At 32.1% G+C, this 27,319-nt stretch overlaps 1 protein-coding gene and 1 long non-coding RNA gene across 3 annotated transcripts; both read left to right on the top strand.

The window, feature by feature from the left end:
- The first annotated feature begins 10,739 nt into the window (after positions 1 to 10,739).
- On the top strand, positions 10,740 to 25,542 carry LOC130902239 (major royal jelly protein 1-like). 2 transcript variants are annotated; one of them, XM_057814204.1, is made up of 7 exons: positions 10,740 to 10,884; positions 17,297 to 17,449; positions 18,957 to 19,203; positions 20,297 to 20,519; positions 22,964 to 23,150; positions 24,453 to 24,647; positions 25,235 to 25,542. In XM_057814204.1, the coding sequence occupies exons 1-7, from the start codon at positions 10,877 to 10,879 to the stop codon at positions 25,443 to 25,445; spliced, it is 1,224 nt and encodes a 407-aa protein (XP_057670187.1). In that variant the 5' UTR covers positions 10,740 to 10,876; the 3' UTR covers positions 25,446 to 25,542. The 2 variants fall into 2 exon arrangements, with proteins under 2 accessions (XP_057670187.1, XP_057670188.1); XM_057814205.1 differs by lacking the exon at positions 10,740 to 10,884 and adding an exon at positions 12,872 to 12,954.
- On the top strand, positions 14,697 to 15,122 carry LOC130902245 (uncharacterized). Its single transcript, XR_009060367.1, has 2 exons — positions 14,697 to 14,800; positions 15,087 to 15,122. It is a non-coding gene; the product is annotated as an uncharacterized LOC130902245 (long non-coding RNA).
- Positions 25,543 to 27,319: the final 1,777 nt, after the last annotated feature.

The following is a 27,319-nucleotide window of genomic DNA, read 5'->3' as shown; positions in this document are numbered from 1 at the left end:
AGAGATGTGGGAGATTCGGATGTGGCAAATGGATTCTGTGTGTTAGCAAGGCTGAGGGATCCCACAATCTTTGAAACACTTAGCCTATTCCTCGCCTATCTCCACGACCAACCATCCATCGTGTGCTTCGATGGACATACGGTTACCAGCATCCAACTAACGCTATTACGAGAGGGACACCTCAGCGACGTGGATTCCTTGCTTGAGTTATATTATCGCTTTGGTATTGGTTCAGCCGAAGTTGAAGCAGATCAAAAATTATGGAAGGCCATAGCACATATTTAGCAAAGAACTTTCTGAAAGACTGAACGATAGCACTTGCTTCTTATTAATATTCAATCGCTAAGACACAAAACAGATAAACTGTATCTTTTACTAGAGGAGCTTAATTTTCAAGAAATTATAACTAAAAACTATACCACAGTTGCCAGATTCAATAGAATTAATTTATCCCATGAATGTTCTATGATGATGTCCACAAACAACGACTTTTCCGAAATAACATACTTCAATGATATAATCTCTGAGAAAGCATTCGAATTTTCTATCGTCTACCACAAGTCTTATGACCTCTATGCTGTTTGTATTTACAGATCACCCGACGCTGATATGCATACTTTTTGTCGCAAACTATTGACCTTACTGTAGTCCTATGCTATGCTGATTGAGAGTGTTTTCAGTCAATAATTTATTCTTTTGGTATGATCATGCATATAACAGCACCATGAATATGTCGTGTTATCGTATGATCCAGAATTCACCGATTGTACTGTCTTTAATACAGGTCTCGCTAATTCTCTCTGTGATTGATAAACAGGAAAAAGTTGCTTTGGAATAGATCTTGTGAATATGATAGACAACCAATTCGAAGTGAAATTCGTGATTTTACCCATGATCATCGAGGTGTGAGAGGTGCCGTTGTTTTGATGTAAAAGTACTTTATTTTCTTTCAAATACGGTCGCTTTTTATAATTTTTTCCCTCACTTTAGCAATGAGGAATAATTATCTTTTTTCTTTGTTTTACCTTTTTGAAGATAGTCAATGAACCTAACTATCATCAATATTCTAAGAAACGATTGCCATCACTTTATCTATAAGATAAAACAGTCTTTCATCATTTGCATTCCACAGTATTACTGTTTTATTTCAGGAAAGTAGAGGTGGATGAAGGTTTCATCTAAAACTATGAATCGACGTAAAAAAATCCAACTAATTTCGTTCAAATCGCGTCAATAATTCCTGTTCATTCGGTCCACAGTGATCAACCGGGGCACCCAAGGCACGCCGATAGCCTCTTCTATCTCTTATAACCTTGATTGAACGAAAGTCCAGTACTATTTGGTCAACTTTTCCGCAGTTTTTGTCATTCTAAATGCTTATCGTCAGTCAAGCTGACCACGTTCTGATTCAGCCGACCAAAATTTTTAGGACATTAAGGATAGTGCAGTCTCCGTATATAGTGTCTAAGTCCTTCTTCCTTGGCGAGAGCGTATTGCTTTTTGCAAACAGCTATTCAAAGACATCTTCAATTTTATCCATTTTAAAAAATATCTTCAGAAGAACTCACTTTTATTATTGTCCAACAGAAATAAGCATTAAAAATGGTTGAAATTTAGTGAGAATCTCTTAACGTAAATATATTTCCCAATTTGTATTGATAAGTGTTGAGGTCGGAATCTTTTCAAAAAACCCTCGGAAATGGTATACATAAGTATCCATTCCATAAATGTGTTTTCTTCTTTCAGTTTTCAAGAGGCAAATTTGAATCATGTGACCTTATGAATGTATGGAAATTTTTGTATCTCTTTAAAAGAAACGAACCGATTCTCTTGAGGAAAAGATCTTCAGATCCTCCAGTAGTTTTTTATTGGGAACGTGGCAAGTGGACTAACTTCAATATATTTTCCGAGCTTATGTATTCATCGTCTGGGACTGAAATTATAATCAAATACAATATAAGAAATATGTATGAATGTATAACAATAATAAAATTTTACTTACAATAATTAATTAAGATTTCCGGTGGTTTTTTATATTATTGAAGCTTGTAAAGTTTTTTAAACTCATAGAATTCAAAATTGCAAATTGACGTTCATAGAAATATATTATGAATGACGTTGAATTTTTTTAGGTTAGGTCGTTATGAATGTAGTAGAATATTTATAATTTATAATTTTACTTCAATAGTTTCGATCCCTATATACAATTTATTATAGTAAAGAAGAATACTGAAAACTCGTTACCTTTTCTCGATACTAAACGAAAATAATAAAATTTCAATTGACAGGTATTGGAAACCAATAAGTTCTGGAAGATATATCAATTATCATTAATATCACCTACGTAACACTAAAATTAATTTTAATAAAACAGATCCAATTTTTCATGAAAAAAACATTAAAATACTTTATATACTTTTTTATGAAAACTTATATCTTTTGAAACGAATTTTGTATTCATCCATTTGACATTGACACGAACATTGAATTTCAAACGTCATTTCTAACATTTCTATTGCAAATATTTATACACCTTTACCATATATAAAATCAGTTACTCCCAAACTTTCTGCAATCTTAAAACAAAACAATATTAAAATAGCATACAGTCAGACACTTAATATTCAATATATTTTTACTAAAGTAAAAGATAAAACATCAATCAATAAATTGCCTCACAGTATGTATATGAAATACCTTGTTTAAATTGTGAACAAAAAGTAAATTGGTCAGTCGAAAAGGTCACTGATCAGTCGGGTAACTTCTCTCAAGAGTGATAGCAGATTATATCCTGATAGATAGCTACTCATGTCTATCACGAAGGACACAATATGAAATATGAATCTGCCATAGTTTTGACAACTGAAAAAAACTACAAAAAACGTTTATATCTAAAAACAACATATAGTGCCCAAAATTATCAATGCATTAATAAGAAAATCAAATTCTATAAAAATTCAAGCCATTAACAACCAACTAACCTCAACTAACCTATAAATTTCAGCTTCACTTATAAAGACCTAACCTATAAAATTTATTGTCATTTATATTCTAGCCAATGAATATTCAACTACATTCACAACGACCTAACCTACTAAAATTTAATGTTATCCATAAGTTTACCAATCAATATTAAACATTATTCACTAAAACTTATCCTGTTTCAACCTATGAAAATTCAACGTCATTCATAATCTAGCCAATCAAAAATTTATAAAAATTCCTATAGTAACCAGAATCAACATTTCAATTAATCAATATTTCTATCAACGTCAATTAGAATATTGAATTTTTAATTTTATGAGTTTAAAAATTTTTACAAGCTTTAATAATATCAAAAATCACCGGAAATCTTACACCACATATCTTGATTTCGAAGCGTAATGGCCGTTCATAATACAACTGATTTTTTGTGAATATAGGCTCGAATGCTCCTAATAGATATTTGTATTTGTATTGGTTTTCTTTTAATGTTGCTTCTATTATCCTAAAAGATGTTAATTTTGTCATATGACTGAGGTTGTAGCAAAGGCATACACACAATTTTTACAGTGGCCGCTGTTTTTTTATGGATATGTACTGTATACTAAACCGCGATCGAGATTGTTGCGATTTGTCCATTATGGTAGAGAGGGTATTGAGAATCGTTCTTGTATTCTTGTTTCACATAAACCAATCATGTCCTATTTGATCTAAAATAAAAAATGGATATGTTATAAAAACTATATTTTCAAGAAAAAAAAAGGAGAATTAACATTAGATGGACTGTTGCTACTATATTTGAAGAGAGAAAAAAATTTAAAACAAAACATGCGTCTCCAGGAGTAGAGACGAACTAATGTGGTAAGATGTCTGCAAAAAATTAATTTCCCAAATTGTTATGTAGATAGTTATTTCAGTTTAGATTTCTGTATTAGTTACCAATAATATTGTGTATATTATTTACAAAAAATCGTACGTATACAGGAGGCGAAAGCTGGAAGCTCATTTTTTAATCGTACTAAATACTAAAGTAAATGCCGTTTATAAAATTATGCAGTTATGTACTTCAGAATTCAGGTCAAAGATCATCATACCGTGAAATAGAGAGTAACATAAATTTATGTTGTATATGTAATGATAAGCTGGCTGGCTATTTGATAGCGAAAGTTGTTTACACCAAACGAAACTGAGATTTTTATTGTGGTCTAAATAACAGTGTCAGTGTTAGGGCAGCTCCATTGTTTTGTATGTAATGTCAATGATAATGATGTTCTTGCATTGATTTTTTCTCGACATGTAAGCAAGTAGAACATGGAATTTCGTTACAAATAAGTGGGTTTAAATTTGTTCCTCAGTCCAAAACAACATGATTTATTATACATGAGACAAAAGAAGAATTCACAATTATCTAATTCATTACAACTCCTTTAAAAACATTATGAACACGATCTTTTGAATGAATTCATAATAAGCGAAGAGTAAGTATAAAAACTTATAAATAAATAAAATGGATTGTTGGGTACTATCTACTTATCAATAATTGTCAGAGTCCGGTGAATAATAAAAAACCAGAGAGTAACGTATTTGGCTGTATAGTCAGAAAAAAATTTGGAATATTTTTTGAGTTGGCTACAGGCTTTTAATCATAACATGATAAAAATGTGCGCAACGAGCTCACAGGATATCTTGATGGATCTTGCTGACGTTATTTAGAAATTATTTTTATGAAGGATGAATCCTTTGCATCCCTGACCCACTTGAAATGGAAAATTGGTAAAGATATAATTTTTATTAATCAATATAATCTCCATTGAGGCTACTAAAATATTCCATAAATATTCCAGTACTTCTAATACGTCTCGAAAGAAAGATTGTTCTGGTAACCACTGATTTACCGACTTCATTATCGAAAGAAAGCGTTTTTCGAGTTTTGAAAACAGGGTGACTGGGTGTATGTTTCTGATGCAAGAGAAAACACCATTGTCCAACTCCTTCAGCGTATTCGACCCAGTGTCTCACATAATTTTGGTACTAAATTAGCAGTCATAGTTAACACTTGTAATTGTGCCTCTAGTTTCCAGGCAATCTACTAAAACTACACCTTCAGCATCCCAAAATACGGTTAACATGACTTTTCTGCAGAAGACTGCATCTAGAATTTCTTCCGGCGGTGGTGAACCTGGATGACTTAAAACTTTGACTCTACATAAAAGTAATGAATCCATAACTGTTTCATTGTTAATCTGAAATAAAAATTATTCTTTCTTCTGTCTATAACACGTTGAAAGACGACTGAAAATGACTTTTCGAGTTTGCTTTTCATCTTTCAGTTCGGTAGTAAATATATTAAGTAAGGTATGGAAGACAATTAACTTTTTTAACATTTCCTTGTGTAGTAGAAGTTGTGATTGCATGTTTGTCTATATACAACTGCCTTATACATTTAAATACCTCCTAAATATATATATGAATGTGCCTAAGGGTCAGCTTTTTGTAAGCAAATATTTAATCACCGAAGAATGGAGACGATAGCTTGGTTATCGATTCCTCGTCAGATAGTTTCAAAATGTATTTTATGAAGTCCAGACTAACTATACCATTATAGAGGTCGAGGGAGATCAATTTGAACAATAGATATAATATTAAATTCTACCTTTTGTATTTTTCTTTTTGGAATATAATATTATATATATAAGAATTTAAAAACTTTTGAAATAGTCATCACTCGACCCCTCGCAATCCAAACACATTTTTAGGTCTTCTTATTTTTGTGTTTATTAATATACAACTTATCTTTAAACCTTTGGTGGTTTTATATTCTCGATATATTTAGGGTAGATCACTGAGTTGACCTGTGAAAATCTTGAATTAATATGATTAATATAAATCATTAGATAAATTGAAAAAACTTTATCCAATATACTAGGAACAAAGATGTGAGGATTGCTTCCTATATCATTACACCAGCTGGTTTAGAATTCCGATGGTATTGTTATACATTATAGTTGTCAATGAAGGTAAAATACGATGAATTATGGAATCAATATACCTTGTTTGACGAGGAATCATCTCGTTGTTCCATCGTACATGAGAGATTTGTTTGGGACTAATTCCGATTAATTATGTGCTTAGCATTATTATTTCGAATAGGAGCTCACTGACAACATATCTGTTTTTCGGTGTGGATCTATCCTAAATTCTCTCTTGTTTTCAATAATTATACATGAGATAAATATTGATAACAATAAAATGATCCCTAATTTATTCAATAGTGTACTTATGAAACGAATTTACTTATCTTTCCCATTATTATGGTCACAAAAATGAAAACAATAATTTACAAATATGGTAGAATGTCCTTCACTTTGAGTTTTAAAAAATATATAATCGTCCAAATTGTATTTATAAAATGGTATAAATAGATTCATTATGATACTTAAAAAATATATAATAACTAGCTTCTTGTTTATTTAAATGAAATAGAAGAAGAATCTGATGTTATACATTTAATCTGATAATTTGAATGATTATATTTTTTGTTGTTTTGTATTTATTGATTTTAAGCCTGACTTTCTGACAGAATCTATGTAGTTGGTATGAACTTTTGAACGAACTGTCCACCTCTTTTCGAATAAAACTTAATCACGATTATGTTATTCGTGATTATATTTTCGCGAACGTATAGAGGATAGTATTGAAAACCTAACGACTAAAATATTTTCATCATCGTCCTTAAACGAGATTCTCAGATGATTAGCTTTTGCTAAATGTTTGTAATGTGCTTCACTTTACTCAGTTCTAGTGAAAAATTTTTAATTGTACTGCTGTTTAGAGCGTCTTCAATTTCCAACTATAAATTTTGAAAACGAAGAAGAAAATTTAAATTATGAGTAGATATATAAATGCGAGGTTCCATGCGACGTTCCACGTCAACTGCTAGAATGGAATCTCTTGCTTTGATTCAAATCTCCAATATTAGATGTCAGTCATGATAGGATTGATCTTACTACAGACACCTTGCGTAGCAATACCTGATCCTGAGTCAGGCATAAAGCTGGGGTGTGATTTCATACTCTTCGACTTTTCTCAAATGATGAACATTCTTTTGTGAACATTGCAGTGAATTTTCATTTGGAACCAAATATTAGAAATATCAACTTCCCATTTATAAGTACTTTCTAATGGTCGTGATTAATAAATGAGATATATCTGCTTCGTGAATAGATGAAATATTGATATGTATACAAAAATGAACATAATTTGAATAACGACTATCTATTCAGTGCATGGACGTATCACGCTTATTCTTCTAAACATTCATTCGTTAATTTGCTAAACCTTTATCAACAATCAGTAGATTATCTGGAGTGGGTTATAACAATTTTTTAGAAATAAAAAAAATAGTTGTTGAACGTAGTTTTGAATCATTAATTGTGAGTTAAGAATTAGCGAAATCAAAATAATTCACATTTTCAACGCTGGAATATTATTAAAAGTATTTTTCCTTCGGGGCAGAATTAAACTCTCGGTAGGCAGTATTCCATAATTCGCGAACGAGTATAGCTGTGTTGGATATAAAACCAGTTCTGACGTGTCAATTTGGACTTGGTATATCTTAGTGACGGCAATAAACTTGACAGATGATATTAGATACCAAAATGGAGTTCGCCATGGCTACCTTCTATTTAAACAAATTTTTCTGTCCATCTATTTCTGTTGTGTATGTCGAAAAGACCTGGGAAAACACGGGAAGGAATAAATGTTGAGGATCAATAATCAACCGAAGATTCGTCGATCCTCAAACCAAGGTAGAGTGAGACAGTGAGACCATAGCCCTATTTTTAAATAGAATAAGTAACGCGAGGAGTAAAAAATCAAAATCTCGACTAAGTCATGAATAGAAAAATTAGATTCAGAACAGAAATTGCTAGAAAGACATTTGTCAAATACTGTTCAAAACCAGACATCTAAGCCCCCACATCAGAAAAAGTTTTACGGAATGTTCTGTGCGGTCAGTATTTCTCTGTGGAATAGACACTGAAGAACATACTACTCGAGGAATGTCCTATGCAGCGGTAAAACTACTGGCACGATTTGTGTTGACCAGAGGAAACAATAATGACTACGAAATATGGTCAAACGGAACGTCAAATTACTTTAAAGAGTTAATACGAAAGTAGCTCCTGTAATTTTTTCAGCGGATCAAGATTATATTGTAATGTTTTTCTTATTTATCAATATAATTTTCTATTCGTGGTGTTAATTCATAAACATTGCTCTTACGTTCTGAATTTATTTAATACTATACACTACACTTAACTAATTTATAATAATTCACTTATCACTATCATTTGACTAACTTGAATAATTTATTTAAATTCTTCGATTACTTTGCTAATTTGTTCTGTTCACCACGACTATTTATTATAAACTGAACTAAGCTGCGTTGCACAAACTCCTGATATATATATATATATATATATATATATATATATATATATATATATATATATATATCAGAGTTATAGAATAAAACAAATAAATAAATAGACCTTGCAACAAATTTTTCAAAAGAAACAATGTGAACGAACCACTTACTAAAGAAATTTATATTAAAACAAAGATCAAACGATTTACGGGTATTTCATCAAAGGCGGCGCATTCACCTAATGTTGAAATTCTATTATATCCAAGCAGGACTGGCTCCAGGGCGGAGATTAGTTCCTAACAATATTAATTTAGATATTCAACAACTCTCATGACCTACGTGCGCCATATGATCTTTGATATAAAATAAAATATGGAAGTTTCTGTAACTAATACACTGAAGAACGTACAGATTTGACTGTACTGTATCATCTGAATAGATATTCTTATTTCATTCGTCCGTATGTTCGTGTATTAATGTTACTGATTGCACGAACTAATATTATTTAAAGCATGACATTATTCGTGTAAGTATTTGGAATTATATAGGTATAATTGATCACCCGAGAGTATTGGAAAATATTCTCTCAATATTCTTCAATTCATCATAACATGGATGGGATCTAAAATTTTAAAAGGAATGGCCTAGAAACACAAATATCTTGTATTCCATCCTACAAGTGTGGTAGTAATGACGTGAAATTAAACGATGGGTTGAAAAATGATGCAAAATAATTTGTTGTCAATTCAAATTACATTCAGGTTTATCCACACAAACTTTAGTTTTATTATAGAATAGTTCATTATTCCATTTGTCAGTTATCATCTTCTCTACCAGAACAATCGAAGATGAATTGAAACAAGAGAAGAACTTATCAAGAAATAAACTACATTGAAGCATTTCAACCATTCCAAATTGCTGCTCATTTTGATCGGTCCATTTACGGCACCGTTTCTCAACGGAGAGGTGGGTCCGACAAAGCATGTCAAGCTCTCCGCGAAAAGTTTAAAATTCTTCTTCAGTTGTAGTTCGGAAGTCAGGAAGGTTGCGTGGTCTTATTGAATAAACGCGGTTCTTGAGAAGGCTCCATAGGAATAAATCACAGGACATCAAGTAACATGACCTTACATTACGGTCCTCTCGCACACATAACGCGTTGTGCAGCGAAACGGATGTTCGCGAGTATTGCATCGTTGTTCATTTGTAAATCTTCGAGCATTTCCAGACTTTGGTCCGTCTCGTGACCTTCAAAAAGTACGGACTCACGAGACCACCTACATGAAGGTTGCTATATTCGTCCACAATCTGCGAATCATTCTGACTGCACCCGAGGTACCACTCGCAAAATTCAAATCTATGATCTAAATCATCGTGGAGGAGGCGCGGATGGTAAAGTCGATAGTACATGCGTTTCAGTATTCGTTGTGAACGATTTCCCGATAGCTGCACTACAGATTGGTTCGGATGCTCAACTAACGTCAGCGCCACAGTTTTCATATTTGCGTTAGTTGTTACAGATACTGGTCATCCAGAACGCGGTGCATCGTCCACGGGGCCCATTTTTGAAAAATTTCTGGTACGTATTCTATATTGTTGAACGATTTGGTTACGACGAATTCGGAAATTGTTGTTGAAATTCGGTAAACATAGTTTCGTAATTCGCGTTCGTACGCAGATACGCCGTTACAAAAAAAACTCTCTTGAAGCGTGAGCTTTTATCGGTGATTTATTCTGAAAATGCGCCTACTCGACGAGTACGTGTTTTCATGACACAGATGCAACTGTATGAAGCACAAAGCTTCGTTTCACTCTTTTTCTGCAGCGTTGCCAGATTTATGAGCGTTGCCAGACTCATGCTGATTTTTCAAGAACGTTGCCTGACTTATACCGACCACTGTATACTATCCCATAGTAAGCTTGTTGAAATAAGTACATATGATTGAAAATCGGAATCTATTGGAACTGCGATCTGAGCGTTTATGTGGTATACCTACGTACGATATGATTAAATTTAATTGTTCAACTTCTTGATTTACTTGTTAACATGGATAGTAACCATATATACTATTTTGGATATGTGATAACATCAGTATATTTATGACCGGTACCAATCGTCGGTTCTGTCGGAATAATAATTATATAACATTATGAACTTTTGTAGTGATGATCAGTGTTCCGGACAATCAAAAATATATGGTGTTATTGGGAAGGTGTTATCAAAATATGCATTATCGAGAAGCAGAATTTGAAATGAAACTATTCATTAGAACTTGTATAGTTGCGTACCGGTTATAGATAATCGACAAACCAATCTAACTCACCCTATCCTTGAGAAGTTGTTACAATGCTTTCTCGACATTTAGCATTCAATTGTTAATTCAACCGTATGCGGCAGGCAATATCTTGTATTCAAGTTTCCTTTAAATACGAGTGAGTGAAAGTGTTTATTGATGTAAAAAATAACGCATGAAGAGGTATGTTATTTAATTTTAATTCTGCCATCTATCAAACAATTTGACCAAAATTTATAATTTTATTTTTTTTTTAAATTTCAAGGCATGTATTAATCATTTACAATGATAATTGCCTCTATGTCTGATTTTATAACTGACATTTTTATTATAGAGTACGGAAAATCTATATAGTTGGAGCGTATTTTATTTTGATATCTATTTCATCGAATATATTTCAATTATTTACAGTGAAAATTGTTCTTTTTTCCGTTTTTTGTATATCAAAGTGCAAACTTTGAAAATTACAACAGAAAATTTTTGTGCTTGAGGTAGATTGTACTAGAAAAATAAATGATTTCTATTCTTCACTTCTGGAATAATTTCGAAAATGTATTCTACTGTTCATTAAAGGAGAAAACAACTACTTTCCTTGCTAATGCCTTGACAAATATTGAATTACATAGGGATGTTAATATGGACATAAAGGTCGATTAACATTACACTCATTACAGTCCTAAACGGTCTTAGTCACGCGGTGGTAACTGTCATCGTGTCATTGATTGTTAAGTTTAAAATTGTTGTATTTTTATGGTTAAAACCAACAGAACTAGAATATGATGAAAGTCTGTTTTCTGTTGATACAGTTGTTAAGCTGAGAGACGTAACCATATTTAGGAAGTAATTCCACATCTTTCATGATGTTGTCTGCTACCACTTTTGTGAGAAATGATTGTATTGGATAAGGATATTAAGGTCGGAGTGATGTTTGGTTTGTTACAGTTGAATACTGTATACAACATCAATAAGTGTAAAAGGGGAAGTTTCATGTTTTATTTCGGAAAACAATATTATTAAACTCAATTTAAGAATCAATGACACGCTAACAGTTACAACCGCGTGATTAGGACGCTTTTGGACTGATTTTCTGGATCGTAATTGATCAATTGACCTGTGAAGGGTGATTTCGAAGTTAAGTTTCTCCAACCAGTCTAGTTCTATTCAAATAATCGACCAATTCTTTCCACTAAAAGAAAGTGTCTACCATAGTTCCAGCGATCCATTTCTAGACCGACCAACACCACGCATTGTACCTACCAATAAAGACAATTCAATTTTATTCTTATTTTATAATTATAAAATATTTACATTACATTATTTTGGAAAAAAGTTATTCAATTTTAGTCAGCAGTTTTGATATTTTATCCATGTTTGAATGTTAAAACGTGTTTCGACTATGAATTGAACATCACGTGCACCGTTCAAAAATCATGGGCAATCGTAGTAATCACTTTCCAAAAGCTTTTTAATTTCCTACTTTTTAGACCTCCATTATTTGTTGTGAAATTTCTCGATTTCAGGTCTCTATCAGCTGAAATTTTGCTTAAAAGTAAATGGTATTGACGTTTCGACTGCTTTCAGTAGTCAAATATAAATTAGTTTCAGCAAGAAAAATTAATTTTTATTAAGTTTTCACAGCTCAAACATATGTAGCAGCAATGTATAAATATATCCGAAATTGTATCGAAATTTGTAAAATAGAACTATGAATTTTACTTAAATTATTTGTCTTTTTTATCATTGAAAGCTTTCCCGTTTCTATTTGAATCATTTGAATCAAAAATTTAATGTATGTATTTTTGATATTTCGTAAGTGGTTAAATGCAGTTCCATTTTGTTATCGCATCGATGACCTATTTTCTAAATACTAAGATGTCTGCACTATGTAAACAGCGTCACAACAAGAACAACAGTAAAAATAAGTTATTTTATCTAAAATAGGTTAGGTTAGGTTAGGCAATAGTACGTAAGTTTCTAAATAAAAAACAAAAAACAATATTCAATCCTGGAAATAATTCTTTGAAATTGAAAAACCAAATAATTGATACAAATAATGAATATTTAATATAAACAAGTGCTGCTCTTAGTATAAGCAGTTTTCTGCATTAACTAACTTGATAAATAATTATATAACTTTGATTTTTTTTACCATAATTTACTCAAGGAAAAAGTATTGCAGTTGCAACAGTGGAATACATAAATACGAACATTCTGTCAATGGAGTGATCATATCGTTTACGTCGTTCGATATAGGTGGGTGTGTTGAGGTTATTAAGCAATAGGTAGTAATTATCATTCCTAAAACAGAGCCTACCAGTATTTTTCTTATTTCCTATGCATAAGCATGTTTTTATATTATTCAATGTTTTCTCTTTCCTTTTAAATGATTTATTCATAGTAATTATAGTTTTTCGAGTTTTCGTTATATTTTTAGCTGACTCTTATGTTTGATCTTGCATACTGATGTAAAGAGGGGCGTGCATAGATTTAGATCTTTATTCACATATAATTTGACATTGAAAAACCATACTATCGATTTCTTATCCTCGGTTGTCATATCAGAAAAATGAGCAGTCAAAAATTCAAATCATTAACATTAAAGTTTATATAAATTTATATAGATTTCACTCAAATCGCTTAGGCCTTTTTCATCCATTGCCACTTTTTTCCTTTTTCATGTGAAGATTTTATCAACGTTCTCTTTTTCTAGTATTCAACAATTCGACTTTTCTTAGATTTCCAGTATTATTCCATTTCCTTTATGGTCTCTCTCATTCTTCCTTAAACAGCGAAACGTATTTTTTTAAAATGTATTCCGAGCTTTCGAATACTTATGTATTTATCTTCGGGGAATTAATTAATGAAGAACTTTGAACTTATTAGACCTTTTTATATATTTTTCGTGATAATTTGTCTTGATTTTAAGTTTTTTCATGGAATTTCGTAGAATTCTCTCGTTTTCAAATTGTACTTTGTTTTAATACTTTTTGTATTTGTATAATCGAAATGATGTCGTCGATTTTAGAAATATTGGCATATTTGGCTGGTATATGTAGATTCACAGTTATCACATGGAATTTCATAAACAATATTACCCTTCTTTGATTCCGGTTTATTGATTTTAGTTCAGAGAAGTGTTTTCAATAATTATTGAAATAGTTGTGACATATAAGTGTTATGTATCAAGTAGTTGGGAAAAATATTTTATATTTTGATGTATAGTTTATGTTGTGTTCCTCTATTAATTATAATATATCTTTGAAGCAATATCTGCTTTTTGAATAGCTACGCATCTAAATTCAGGATCTGATAGTTAAGTTGCTTTTTTAACAAAATTTATAATCACTGATCTTTGTTTGATACAGGATGACGTGAATTGAAGTTTTAATATGTTATTGTAATGTTTTAGTATTTATTTAAACAATTTTTATCTGTGAGGTGAATTTATAGATCCTCTATCTTATTTAATATATTTACATACTTACATTAGACACTATAATAATTACCTTATCACTACTTATATAATTTATTTAAATTTACCGGTTACTTCTAATTTTTTCGCTCCGTTCACTATGTCTTTGAATAATGTACTGACCCATCGCTGCTAAACCAGCACGAATTTATATCAGAAAGAAATCTCTAGAGTTCTAGAAAGTGAACAAACAAAAATAAATGTTAAGGTCTTCTTAAAAATTGGTCAGAAGAAACAATATAAGCGAATCAGCGTTGTGATAGAAGCATATAAGCAGAATAATATCAAAAACGCCAAACTTTAGACTTCCATTATAACCGAACAGGAGCGGATTCATGGTCCATGTCGTGGACGAGTTTATAACATTATTGTCAAGTTACTATAACGTGACATCAAGAAAATTTATGTTATCATTATTTTGATGTGTATGATAAGAATTTTTTTTATATAGGGTAAACCAGGCAAACGTGCCCCAGTCGGATATGTGCCCCACTCGCGAAACTCAGTAAAGCATTTTAAATTTGGCGCTTATTTGATCCTAGCTGGTCAGTGTTCCAAGTATGGCCGCGATGTAAACAACACTGTGCTGGTTTTTATTTAGTTTTAGTGAGAAAAAGTGATTAAAAGGTTTGTATGACTACATGAATTTGTTTTATATCTATTTTCACGTTGATTAAAAGTATTTGCTCCATATTATTTCGTGTTTTTAAAGTTTTTATCGAAAACTAACCTCATTTAACTTTTATTTGCCTATAATTACGTTCCGTTTTTCGTAACAAATATCAGAATTATTTAAGTGGGGCACATTACACTGTACATCGTCTAATGCGCCCCGATTTTTTTCGGCTAATGTGCCCCATTTGGAGATAATTCCTGAATTCTTATTTTGATTACTTTTTAATATTTTTTTTAGGAAATGGGAAAGGTTAAAGCTGTTGATCCAAGAAAATGAAGCGAGTCGTTAATATGAAATACCTTCGCGCACATTGCGAAGACAGGGTTGGAGGTCTAAGCAGAGAATTGGAAGACCTTCTGAATTGGGATATGAGAACGAACTAAAACTTGTAGCTCACATTAAAAAGCTTGAATCCATCGGATTTCCCTTGGAGCCATCGAGACTGCAGTCTATAGCTTACGACTTTGCTGAAAATCTTCGATTGCCACATCGATTCTATAATGTGAAGAAGTCAGCAGGCTGGGATTGGTTTCAAGGATTTATGAAGCGTCATCCAGACCTGAGTAAACGTAAAGCAGAAGGCCTGTCATTGGCAAGAGCTAGTGGTATGAATAGACAGGATGTCGATAAATATTTTGAAATGTTGTTGAAGGTATTGACTGATAACGATTTGATTAGTAAACCAGAAAGAATCTACAACATGGACGAAAGCGGAATACATCCACATCTCTGATTAGTAATAATAATAATCAAGCCATTCAAATGTCCACATCAGAATCTTCTGAGACTGCACAAGAATTAACACCATCTAAGACCTTACAAATAATTAGTCCATTGCCTATTATTCAACAAAAAGTAAGTAAAAGGAAGCAATCTGTTAAGGTTTTGACATCAAAAATTCATTTGACAACTCGTAAACTGTTTGAAGACAAAAAAAAATACAGGAGAAAAAACGTAAGAAGACTGTGAGGGATTTATCATCGTCATCAGAAAGTGAAGTAGAGTTGCAGCTTAGTGAATCTAGCGAAGAATGTTCTGATGAAAATGAAAACACATGTGTAGAATGTCACGAGAATTACTACCGTACCAAGAAGAAGAACGAATGGATTCGATGTTTGCAGTGTTCTGGCTGGTTACATGAAGACTGTACAAGTTATAGAGAGAAATGCAATAACTGCGGTACCAAAGAAAAAGGAAAAGGGAAAGGAAAAAGAACCTCTAAATGAGAGGTTTTGCTGGGGCACATAAGACGGATCTATCCTTGTAATGTGCCCCACCCTAAGTTTCACAAAATTGTTGATCTCAGTTATATTCAATTATATTTTAGAAGATTTTTTAGTTTTCTTTATGCCAATTGAGTCAGAGGTTAAGACTGATTACTTTAATAAACATGTTCTAAACAAAAAATGATTTTTATTTCGATTTTTCGAATAGTGGGGCACATTTGCCTGTTTTACCCTAGCAATAATGCAGTCATTTACATAACGAAAAAATAATAGAATATTCATGTTCATTAATTAAGCTTGGGCACTAAATAATTTGACTTACGAATCTCTGGCTGCCCTAATAAACCGTGAATGGTACGAGAGTTCATCTTTCCCCTTCGACCCTTTGCACACCTTGGAACATGTAGCTTTTTTCATTGATTCTGATACGATAAATTAGTAAAAAAAATGTGTGATTGGATTTCTCAGAAAGGAAAAGTAGTACACGAAAACAAACTAGAGCCGTTGACAATCGCCTGCGTTATCCGTAAAGTAATGTGTCACTTAAGAAAAAAAAAAAAAAAAATGGAAACGTGTGAAACCGAAAGAGTGTAGAAGTGCAAGATTCACATTTCGAACATTTATTAAAATTTGTTTTTCTGTTTTCATCTAATACGTTGTAGGCTAAACAACAAAATTTTTCTACATTTCAATTTTTTCCTTATGTGAGTATCACGATGTTCCATAGTGTGCGGTTCAATTAGAAATGTTTGATTTTGTTTTAATACCTCCTGTAAGTATTTTTAATAAATAATTACAATTTATGATATATTCTTCCAGAACGTCTCTTTATGGCGAACGCTCTTAAGATCTACATATCTTCTAAGCCATAAATTATATCGAATTTTTGTCCCTGTAAAAGTTAAGATGTAGTGTAGAATTATTTATTTTGTTAAGCACACTACATGGATATACGTAACCAGCGATTAAAAATTCATAACGTTCGAATGTATAATTTAGAAAATATACTTTACAAGTTCTAAGTACGCAATTTTAAAGGCATATAACACAGAAACGAGGGGTCGTATGAAAAATTTTTATTTCCACGTTAACTCACTCCCGAATTTTTGCAACAAGTCTCGGAACATCCTGTATATATCTATATAAAGCTTTATTTCTTTACTAAAATTGTACTGCCAAAGTATGAGGTTAACAAAATTAATTTTATATTGTTTCTTGCAGTTCAATATTTCGTAGAATGGATAACACATTTATACTGAGTCTATATCTTGTAATTTTGCTACAATTCAGTCAATTTTCTTGTTTGGAGGTATTGCATCAATGGAATTTATTGTCATATGATTTCCCTCCGAATTTCAACCTAAATGATTTCAGGTGAGTCTTTCATTTTTTCAATACTTTTTTTATATCAAACATTGAGAACATCAAAGAAATTCAGCGCTTGGCCTTTCTTGTCTTGCCACACAGCGTGGCTGATGTTCTAATGAAGTAAGATAACGATGAACCAGATGTAATAATTTATGCGAGATATTGTGAAATAGGTCGTGCTCAATTTGACGAGTGTGATAATCGTGAATGGAATTTCTTTCTGATAATAAGAAAGCTTTACTTGATTTTTGTTTGATGGTCGCGGGCCGGATTTCAACGCTTTGCGGGCCGGAGACGGCCCGTGGGCCGTAGTTTCCACATCTCTGATTTAGATACTTATTATTTGGTATATTCTTTATTGCCATTTTATTGATACAAACTACTTTTAACCTAGTTCAATATTACAGTTTCATAATTATCGCCTCGACACGATCTTTTACTCCTCGACTGCTTATAGTTCCTATATCGTATTGCTGCTCAACAGTTTCTACTATAAACATTGCAAAATGTTAGACTTCCCCGAGGTCTTCAAAATTTTTTTGAAAATTCGGAGGCAGACTTATTTCTCGATACGAAAAGAGTAAGGACAAAAGACAAATACACATTGTATATTTTATGTTCATAAAGAGAAATATTCTATCCTATTACTCTGAGGGAGCCCGATTTTGATATTTTAACTAATGAGGCATGGTTCAACAGAGAAATGTGCATAAAGAACAATAAAAAGTGAAGAAAGTGGGAAAAAAAGGAAGACCGAGCAAAAACAGTGGTTATATCCATGATTTGATTAATGTTCCTTCGTTTTTTGCAATGAAGAATCATTTATCTCCATTATTTCCGATTGTTCTTTAGTTTCCCATTATTATATCTCTATGAATAATCAAAAAAGCTTTCTTCTGGTTATACCTTTACATATTTCGCTAAGTTTAAGCATACGATTAAATTGTTCTGTCAATGATAATTCTCCATTCGTAAGGCTGTACTGTTGTAAATATCAGTAGAATATTCTGACGGAGAGCATGCCACTTAAGCTAGTTTTTTTATACATAGAGATATTATTTCTATTAATGGGGACGACGCCATCGAGAACATCCTACTCACCAACAATGCACCATTTCAGCGTGTGAAGCTACAATTTGGATACATTATTTAGAGACTGACGTTACGTCTCTTCTATCTGAACAATGGGATTGGAAAAAATCTGCTCTCGAAATGATTTCATTACATACCTGTACTTAGTCACACTCGAGACTCTTCTGGCACTGATACTTGTCAAGTGTAGCGCACGGGAGGGGTCGTCCTTAAACTACCTATTCTCGAAATAAAATTATTCGTTCCAATCTAAATATCCATCAAAAGTATCATTTTTAAGACTTTGCAGGTTTGAAATTGGAACAAACTGGAGAGCCACATTTTCAATGCAAGTGTACCAATTAAAAGACAACTCACATATCCACAATTTTTATTGAGATCAATTTAATTTCTGGATATTGATGTATCTGTTACTTTATAGACCCGAGAATAATGTATTCACTGGTGTAGAAGTAACAGATGATAGAATATTCATTGCGGTTCCCAGGCTCCGACCTGGAGTAGCATCAACAATTAACACAATTCCAAAATATACTCCGAAAGGATCCAGTCCAGTTCTCCAAGCATATCCTGACTGGAGTTTCCATGGTGCTGCCAGCAACAACTACAATTGTTCCGGACTTATATCAGTTTACAGAATGAGAGTAGATTCCTGTAACCGACTATGGGTAAGTGGGAAAAAATTTCACGTTTCGATTTACTTCGGATTTAGTTAATATATTAAGGCGTTTCATTGCCACATTCCCAATAAGAAAAAGCTCATAAGCTGGCAAAGACGTCGTTCCAATTTATATATATATGTTCTTGATTTTAGGTCTCTTCTGACTTAAAATTAGCTTCCTTTCTAATTTTTTTGAGAAAGATAAAAATTTGACGTTTCGAATTCTTCCAGTCTTTAACAAAATATGATATTGGAAATAGGAATAAAATCAAAGTAGAAAGGGATGAACGGAGTTCCATTGTAATCGATTGTGTGTCTGGTATGGACACGATGTTGGGCAAGGGTGGAGGAAATATCAGAATTAGTGGCAGATAACAAGTGGTCAATACAGGAGCGGGGTCAATATGTTTGTTCACCTCCTTCGTGAACTGTATAGAAGGGTGTACGCCACTCAGATGGAGTGGGAAGAATAAGGGAGGAGGATAGTGCTTTATTTTCAAAATAGTATATGAAAATGTTGGGCAATGACGGAGAAGAGAGAGGGTTGTTGCTGGTATAAATTTCCTTGGAATATGAATTAGGTGCCGGATAAACAATGTTTGATGAGTGAAAGGTGATCTGGGGCGATTTGAAGACTACTGTCTTCCACCAAAGTGGACTAACTTTAATATATTTTCCGAGCTTTCGAATACTTATGTACTCATCGTTTGTGAAATAATTAATCGAGATCTCTGGTGATTTTTGATATTATTAAAGCTTGTAAAAATTTTTGAACTCATAGAATTCAAAATTCAATATTCAAATTGACGTTGATAGAAATATATTGAAGTTAGATATTTTATATTTACGGTTGAAGATATGTATAAAGTATTGTACATGGATTTTAACCAGAATTTTCTGAAGAGCCTAAAAATAAATGATACACAGGGGGTTGCATTTGAAATAAAAATATTATTATTTCCGTTGTTACATGACACGCCCTGTAGGTATAAATAAATATTTTCTCAACACGCACTAATTTATTTATTAACGAATTTATTCCATTTGGTTGTTCCCACACCGTACATATATTTAATCAATTGATGAAACATTAATTTCAGGTGCTAGATGCCGGAACAGTAGATACCCTAGAAGACTTCAGAAGCGTCTGTCCGCCAAAGCTTTTAATTTTCGATTTAAGAACGGATCAAGTTATAAGAACAATTATATTCCCAAAAAAAGTCACTAGACTTACTTCGGTATTAACTAATCTGATCATCGATGAAGGTATTCGAGGCTTTTGTGATTCAGCATTTGTTTACATAAGTGACAGTGTCGCACCTGGTAAGTCCTATGTTTTTTATAGGAAGAATATTCACTTATGTATAAAATACATATCTCGCATAATAATTTTTCATATTTTTTATCCAGAAAAAAAAAATCATTCATCAATTTCGCACCAAGTCGTAAGACATTTAACGTCCAAATTTCTATTCAGAGTTGGTTATTAAAATTGGAATGCTTTTGGCTTTCCGGGGCTTTATAAAAAAAATATGGTCTCCAATAATTTGTGATGTGTTATTTGTGTGATGTTTCATACAAGCAATCTGGAGGTTTGAGGTCTCATATAACCTGTGAAAATAAATAGAGTATCCAATATCTCAGACGATGTGAGTTCTCATATTAAAAAGTATCTCAAGAAACTTCAGTTTAACCTTATATTCAATGATTTAGTAGAAGAAACCATATTTCTTCTCGTATTTCGCAAAGAAATATATATTATTTGTTTAAAGTGGTTCTTAAAACGATTATGCCGACAAAACGATGGTAGCTATAATTTGACGCTGAATGTAGTATTTTTTTGGGTCAATAATTTGACCAAATCATTCTAAAAGAAGAATTAACAGAAAAACGATAAATATTACATCTGCTTTAAGTAAAAAAATAGGCTTAGAAACCAATGCTTTTTTCATTATTTCCAGCGTATCAATGTGCGAAATGTAGGAGCAGAGAAAGTGGAAAAAAAGTTGTTTTGTCATTCATTTAGCAAATAATAGTTTTTTTGAGACAATTCAAGCCATCTGCGTAGCTCTACTCGTATTAAAAGCAAACAACTTAATTTTCGAACAGTATATCATGTTTTTAGTTTTTCATCATTTTTTAAATTGCAAATTCTAGTGTCACAACCGCGTAATCTTACATTAAATACTTCTAAATTGAAAGATTTGGAATAATTGAAAAATTGTTATTAATAGAACAAGAAAGAAAAACGGTTTTTTTTTGTTACTGTAGGATTCAGCTGTATCATTATTAATAAGAATAAATTTCATCTTCACAAAATAACATTTGTATAAGAATTATACAATTATACAAACTTTTATAGATATTCGAGCAATCTTAATCCATCTGGATGCGGGAACATAGAACACAAGCTGGGCATGTGTTATCGGTACAATTTCTATCGGACTGTTCTGTGTTGTTCGAAATTACTCAAATGAAATTTTCCTATAAACGTTGCAAGAAGATTAAAAAATAGCAGTAGCTAGTCAGATCTTTATCACCCATATTTTTAATTCTGTTGTACATGAACAAAAACCTGATAATCGGGATAATCTGAGAATAAGAATACTGATAACAGCCTTTCGAGTGACAAAATGCAATCCCGCGATTGTACATCAAATTTGATATAATAAAGTATAAGAAGTTTATTTGCTCCTATCAATAAATTTCATCCACCGTAGAATGTAAAATGTTGGAGTATATACAGAATATATTGTTTGAAAAATATATCAATAGTGGTTTTTAGAATTATATTTTTAATTGCCAAAAACAGATGTCCTGAATCATTTGAGAAAATTTTTTTTGTAAAACCAGATTCTGTCTAATAGCTTAGTGTATTCTATTGATCATTCCGTTCATTGTGTTTACTGGTGTTGCATAAGCTTCTAAGACATCCCCTAAAAAGTGAATCCATTGTACTAATTCATCAATTCCCGGACCAACCTGTAGATAAAGCCTGCTTTGTTTTTTGTATTTTAGAAGCTGGAGGAAAATTGAATAATATATATTTTGTGACAACATGAATAAAGGAAAAATCAGATGTGCAAATATTTGATAAGGCATTTTCTTGTGAGAGTTTATTTTCACAAAAGAGGTCTCGGAGCTTTGCTTACGCCACTTTTAATTATAATATAAATAATTACTGTTGTACATATTATTCATTATTAGATTCTATAGCGGATATTTATATATTCATTCCATGTCACGATCCGATTTTTCCATAACTTTACAATTTCGCCATGTGTGACCCCAGTTCATGACATCTAATATCAGAATATAATATGAAAATGATATAAAATTTCATTTGTATCTATGCTATCGAATGATTTCAAGGTTAGATGGTGATGAGGAATATCTTGGAAAGTATTATAATTTTTCTTCCAGGATAGGAAATATATTTCACTACTATTTTTCACTTGAAACAATCTACCTGCTCATTATTATAGAAATTTATATAATTTGATCGCAGATAATAATTGGTAACAGTCATTCGAATTATAAGCTGTAGATATGATTGAAATTATTTAATGATCAGTTCAGAATTCATGCTCCATGGATAGTTCCATAATATGAATTGATGTTTGTCTGCATGTAAATTTACTGGAAAAACACCATCAACAGTTTTTATAAATATATGAACTCGATAAATATCTTATAATTGAGAAGTAATGAAGGATACATTCTGATACTCTTGTTTTCGGATTATAATGTTGAATAATCTGTTTTAGGATTAATAGTTTATGACAGTTCTAGCGATAGAACTTGGAGATTTTCAGACCCGTCAATGTTTCCTAATCCCGATTATGCGAATATCAATATTGGAGGTGATCAATTTGCCCTTATGGATGGAATAATAGGATTGGCACATTCACCTCATATTGCTACCTTATTTTACCAGCCTCTTGCCACCGACAGGTAAATAAATCCATGAAATTATTGATAAACAGGCTGAATTTACCTCATTTTTCCTTCAATTCGATATAGAAAATACTATTTTTTCGAGCAGTTATCATGAGAGGTTTCGTTAAATTATAAGATAGTCGGGAAATAATATATTTGGAGATTATATAACAATTACAAGGATTTCTATATTTTGCGGTATAGCAGTAACTATTTAAATGTCATTATACAACTAATTTTATTAATGAATATAATTTCCGAGTCTACCTGTTATACGTATGACGTAACCAACAACATTAAGTATTACGTTTATTTCTTGGAAAAATTATTATCAGATTTTTTGCATTTGATGAATTAATTGCCGATTAGTTCAGAAAAATAAGAAGAAGATCTATTATTCCTTGATAATGCATCATTTTTTATATACTTTATACATTCGTAGATATCGGTTTCTGTTCGAACTATAGTTGATTGAACTACATCTTAGAATACTCGTATTCTTTCCTAATAGAAAAAGTAGAAATTATTTGAAAGCTACGATTTAATCTGGTTTATGTATGCCAAACTGTATACTAGGGAAAAAATCTGTACTACTATTTGTACTCTATTATGGCAGCACAGTCTCTTGAAGTCACACATAATAATATTACAAATATACAGTAATGTTGAAATAATATTGAAAAATGTATTCTTCAGTGATTTTTCCATCACGTATCTTTATTAAGTATATAGAATATTTTACAGTAAAGCATAGGTAGTTGTTTAAAAACAAGGTGCAAGGCAATTGATTCATCATTTAATAGATGCGGATTGGAATAAAGTTCTCCGCATTTCATTCCATTACGGCATAATCTAGCATAGGGGCGATAATTCATCGGGTCATCAGAATTATCTTTCAACTGATTTCACAGTAAAATTGATGCTACTTACCGTAGTCTTAACTGGGGAAAGACAAGCCCTACACTAACCACAAAAAGTCTTCAATTAAATATGACGAAGTGAAAAAACAAAAATTAGTCTCCCAAAATAACGATTTCTAACGAAAATTTGTAAAATTAACCGTGAAAAGGAGTGGGTTTTGTAGAATGGAAAAAAACGTTTGACATCCGAAACAAAATTAGATTCCTCATATTAAATTTTAGATTATAAATTTTACGTTACAACGGATTTCTCCTTTTTCCCCTCCTTCTTGATACAGGACATGTAGATTTATTTCTCACATTCATCGGGACACTTGGCAATTAATGAATGTATGTACCCAATACTGAAGTAACAAAATATGCGATTTTTCTTCTTCATATTGATAATTTGTTTCAGAATATTCAGTATACCAACATCCGAACTGATTAAAGGACCACCAGGTGAATTTGATCAATTACCCATATCAGTAGCTGGACGAAAATCATCACAAGGTCTTCCACTAGCAATAGATCAAAGTGACAATACATTATTTTTCAGCCCCATGACCGAAACTTCTATAGCTTCTTGGAATACGGTGAACAACCACCAAGAGTAAGTTCAGGATTATACATTATTTCAGGTGTTTATGTTATGATCGGTTTTTTTCTTCGCTTCTTCTGTTATCCATTATTCCAAGGACAAGTGGACAGAAATTTTCTATGCTCGTAACTCAATCTACTTGGATCTAACGTTTAGTCTAGAACACATACAGTTCAAAGCCAATAGCTGCCAGGTTATTTGATCAAAGATCTTTTAAATTTATCACATGCTTTCACAAATTTGATATACTCATATTTCTATCGTATATATCGTCTATATCCTGGCTGATGCTTTAATTTTATCTTTGCGATAATGTGGATTATTATCCGTCTCTTCTTCACTGCATTGAGTTTTGTGGCAGGTGGTGTTTCAAAAAAAAAATCATCAGAACTAAAAAACTGATATTCGGTATTTTCTCCTGTTGAGGTTATTAAAAAGCCTATCCCAGTATAAGGGGCTGATACATTTTCTTTCTTCGCAGATTTTCTGAAGCAACTAGGCCCATCTCTGATATTTTATGTTAGGTTTTGTGATTTTCAACCCTTACGCTTAAGAAATAATATGTATATATCCAAGCATTAATTATTCACACATTTCAGAGTCCTTGTTACCGATCCATTGAGTCTTCAGTTTGTCGCCGATCTACGATGGAAACAGGACGGATATTTGTACATTTTGAGTTCAAGATTTCACAAATTTTTTAAGAAGAATGTTTCTGATATGGAAATCAACTTGAGATTATTAAGATTATCTGTCGGAGCTGCAAATCCCTATTTTCACAGAATAAACGATAACTTGAACTTTCAATAGATGTTTTCATTAAATTATAAATGAAAAATAGGAATTTGAGTGCCGTCGAATAAATAGTAATTTATTTTAAAGATTTGAATAAACTCCTTGATTATTACGTTTTGTTTTAATTACTTTGCCAATTCTAAAACTTTTTAAAATAATTCGAAAAGTACAGAAGTGGCATATTCCTAAGATATTCTACAAATTACTCAAAGAATAAAAATGATTTATCATTCATTCATGAAAAACACGATGTTAGTTGTAAAATAGTAATGGTTAATTATTCACTATATCCACAAAAAAGCAAATAATTTGTGGCAAGAGAACGTTTTTTTCCAAATGAATTGATACCTAACCTATAAAGTACAACTTCACTTATAACGACATAACCTATAAAATTTATTGTCATTTATATTCGAACCAATAAATATTCAGCTCTATTCATAACGACCTAGCCAATTAAAATTTAATATTTTCCATATATGAAACAATCAATATTGAACATCATTTACCATAACTTATCCGCCTCACTTTACGCCTTTTTTCTAATACACCCTCTCATTTCAATTTCGCCGTTATCGTTTTTTTAACGAACCCCGTATTTCGATACTTCGATGCTGCGGTCAAACGTGACGATAAGGATACTACGACGTAGCGATAAGTTTGTAAGCGTCACTTCTGTTCTGGTACCCTCCTAGAGCAGCGGTTCTCAAATTTTTTTACTGACGGAACCCTTTTGGAAAGCTGACTCCATACTTGTGTCTGATGACATTTCTAAAAGAGATTCATATATCTCATTTGACATACTTTCGGGCTTTTGCAAGGTGTGTTAAAAAGGATTATGAATCCATGAATTCAGTTTCAATTTTGTATTCTGTTATTCAAAAGATGCGCGCATCGAAGTGAGGTATTGGACCAATTCTTCAAATACATCATCTTGAAACATTTCTGAGTCGTAAAGTAACGTAAAGCTTTCTATTTCTCTCTTACTAACGCAAATAATCCAAAAATCTAATTTTCTTTTAAAGAAAGTTATTTTGTTACAGGCCTGGAACACTGTTGTCTGTTTACCTTGCAATGATAAATTTAATTCGTTCAGTTTTTGAAAGATATCCGCCATGAAAGACAGTCGGAACAACCAAGTTTTATCATACAAACGGTCTTTCAAATTAAAAGAAGTATCTGAAAGAAACATTTGTAACTCGGCTTTAAGTTCAAATAGCCTTGTTAAAGTTTTACCCCGAGACAGCCATCGCACTTCTGTATGGGACAGCAGTGTTTTATGTTTGCTACCATAATCTTCACACAATAACGAGAACAATCGGGATTGTAGTGGTCGTGATTTGATAAAATTAATTATTTTTACCGCTTCATCCATTACTTATTTTAGGTTTGACGGCATTTGCTTCATTGCTAGTGTTTGTCTATGCAGGAGACAATGACTGCAACCACAATTTTTTTTGTATTCGTGACACGACTCCTGCTGTTTTACCCGTCATCGCCTTGGCCCCATCTGTACAAATGTCAATGCAATCGTTCCTACTGAGATTATTTTCTTCAAAAAATATATTTATCGGTGAGACATAAAGCATAAATAAATCACCTTAAACTTAAGTATTAAGTCTATTCTTTTTATCTAGGCGCGTGCCGTCCTGAATAAATATTTGGGTTACTGTAGAGATATATTTTTTTAATCTTCTGACTCTCGTATTTTGTACAGGGATCGGTGTAAGTAAAGAACTTGCAATAGGTTTGCCATAAAGTTTTATTGAAGATCGGCGTGATGTTAAACTCTCCTCGTAAAATGCACTGTTTCAAGTTAGAATCAAATTACTTTACTGTGCTGGGTGGCGACTGAGTTCTAAATTCTTGCGGAACCCCTACAGGGATTT

Source organism: Diorhabda carinulata, chromosome X (assembly GCF_026250575.1).
Source record: "Diorhabda carinulata isolate Delta chromosome X, icDioCari1.1, whole genome shotgun sequence".
NCBI lineage: Eukaryota > Metazoa > Arthropoda > Insecta > Coleoptera > Chrysomelidae > Diorhabda > Diorhabda carinulata.
The sequence above is the reverse complement of the archived record's forward strand: the minus strand, read 5'-3'. Positions and strand labels throughout refer to the sequence as shown.